The 1,641-nt window shown below is 57.0% G+C and overlaps 1 protein-coding gene across 1 annotated transcript in view; it reads right to left on the bottom strand.

Annotated features, from left to right (window-relative positions):
* The window catches only part of GP5 (glycoprotein V platelet), a 1,903-nt gene extending 845 nt beyond the window's left edge, over positions 1-1,058 (bottom strand). The window contains exon 1 of the mRNA XM_008052352.1: positions 6-1,058. Coding sequence (XP_008050543.1) covers positions 6-1,058 — 1,053 coding nt within the window. The remainder of the gene's footprint in view (positions 1-5) is intronic.
* Between the last annotated feature and the right edge of the window lie 583 nt (positions 1,059-1,641).

The raw sequence follows: 1,641 nt of genomic DNA on the forward strand, positions 1-1,641 counted from the left end.
AAGGCCAGGCCGTTGGCCTGCAGGGACAGCGCCCGGAGCTCGCCCAGGCCCAGAAAGGCGCCCGGCGGGAGCGCGCTCAGACGCGGGCTCTGAGTCACCCCCAAGGTCCGCAGGCTGCTCAGGTTGCGGAAGGCGGCGGAGGGCAGGGTGCTCAGCTGGGTGCCGTTCAGCCACAGCTCCTGCAGGCCCGCCATCGCCCCGAAGAGCACCTCCGGGAGCTCCTCCAGCGGGTTCTCGAACAGCGTCAGCAGCGTCACATTGTGCGAATGGAGAAAGAGCGCAGAGGGCAGGAACTCGAGGCGGTTGCTCGAAAGAGTCAGAGCGCTCAGGCTCCGGAGGCGGTCGAAGGCCCCGGGCGCGATGGAGCGGATGTGGTTTCGGTGCAGCTGCAGCTCCGCCAGGGCGCCCAGGCTGCGCAACAGCCCCGCGTCCAGGGACACCAGCCGGTTCGCGTGCAGCAGGAGCTTCTCAAGCTTCGCCTGTGCCCCAAGCAATCCTCTGGGCAGGTGGGTCAAGTTGTTTCCCGACAAATCCAACAATTTCAGGTTCCCCAGGTTTGAGAAGAGATTAGCGGGAAGGAAATCGAGTTCATTCTGGTTCAGAAAGAGCTCCCGCAAGTTGCCCAGTTTCTGAAACATGTTTTGGTCAATGCCCCGCAGTGCATTGTGGTCCAAAAACAGCTGTTCCAGGAGCACCATCTCATCCAGCAGCGCCCCCGGAAGGTGAGGGATTTTGTTGCGCGACAGCCTGAGGGTTTTCAGTTTGATCAGGTCGTTGAAGGTGCCGGGGGCAATGGCGGAAATGTGGCTGTCCGAGAGTATCAGGCGCTGCAGGACCGTCATGCCAACGAAGCTGTGGTTCTGCAAGGCGCCGCGGCCCATGCGGAAGAGCAGGATGTGCGTGAGGTTGGAGGGCAGGCCCAGCGCCGAGATGCGCGCCACGTGGCCCCCAGAGCATTGCGCGGCGTCCCGGAAGACACACTTGCAGGCGGTGGGGCAGGGGAAGGGCTGGGCGCGCAGGAGCCCGAGTACCACGCACAGTAGGGTCCTCCTCAGCATGTCTGCAAAGGCAACAGTGGGAGGTCTGTGGTCAACACCTGAGGGCATCTACGCCTATGCTGAATTTTGTGACCCTGCACACTTTGCAGGGGCACAACCCTTTCGCCAGAATTTTCCCTCCCTTTTTTTTTTAGGAGTGCAGATTTCCCCGGGTGGTGAAAAGACGTTCATTTTATACTGTGAGTCTCATTATTTTATTTTATTAGTTTTTCAATCCTCAGCTTCAAGCACTGAAATTAAAGCGTTTTCAAGGTACGGAAAAACCAATACTTGAAATCTTTACATAGAACTAAAATAAACATTCTCAATTTAAGCCCACAGACATCACAAAGCAATGTCCATTGTGAAAACAGCTCTGCTCTTGGCTTTATTTTTTTTTTAGTCTTACTCCATCCCTAGGCTGAAGTGCAGTGGCACTATCACAAATCACTGCGGCCTCGACCTGGACTCAGGCGATCCTTCCACCTCAGCTTGCTCGGTTGCTGGGACTACAGGCCCGGTTAATTTTTAAAATTTTTTTTGTAGAAGCCGGGCTCGGTGGCTCAGCCTGTAATCCCCCGCCTTTGGGAGGCTGAGGTGAGTG

The sequence above is a fragment of the Carlito syrichta genome, unplaced genomic scaffold (assembly GCF_000164805.1).
Source record: "Carlito syrichta isolate Samal-C Ts95f unplaced genomic scaffold, Tarsius_syrichta-2.0.1 Scaffold273383, whole genome shotgun sequence".
Taxonomy (NCBI): domain Eukaryota; kingdom Metazoa; phylum Chordata; class Mammalia; order Primates; family Tarsiidae; genus Carlito; species Carlito syrichta.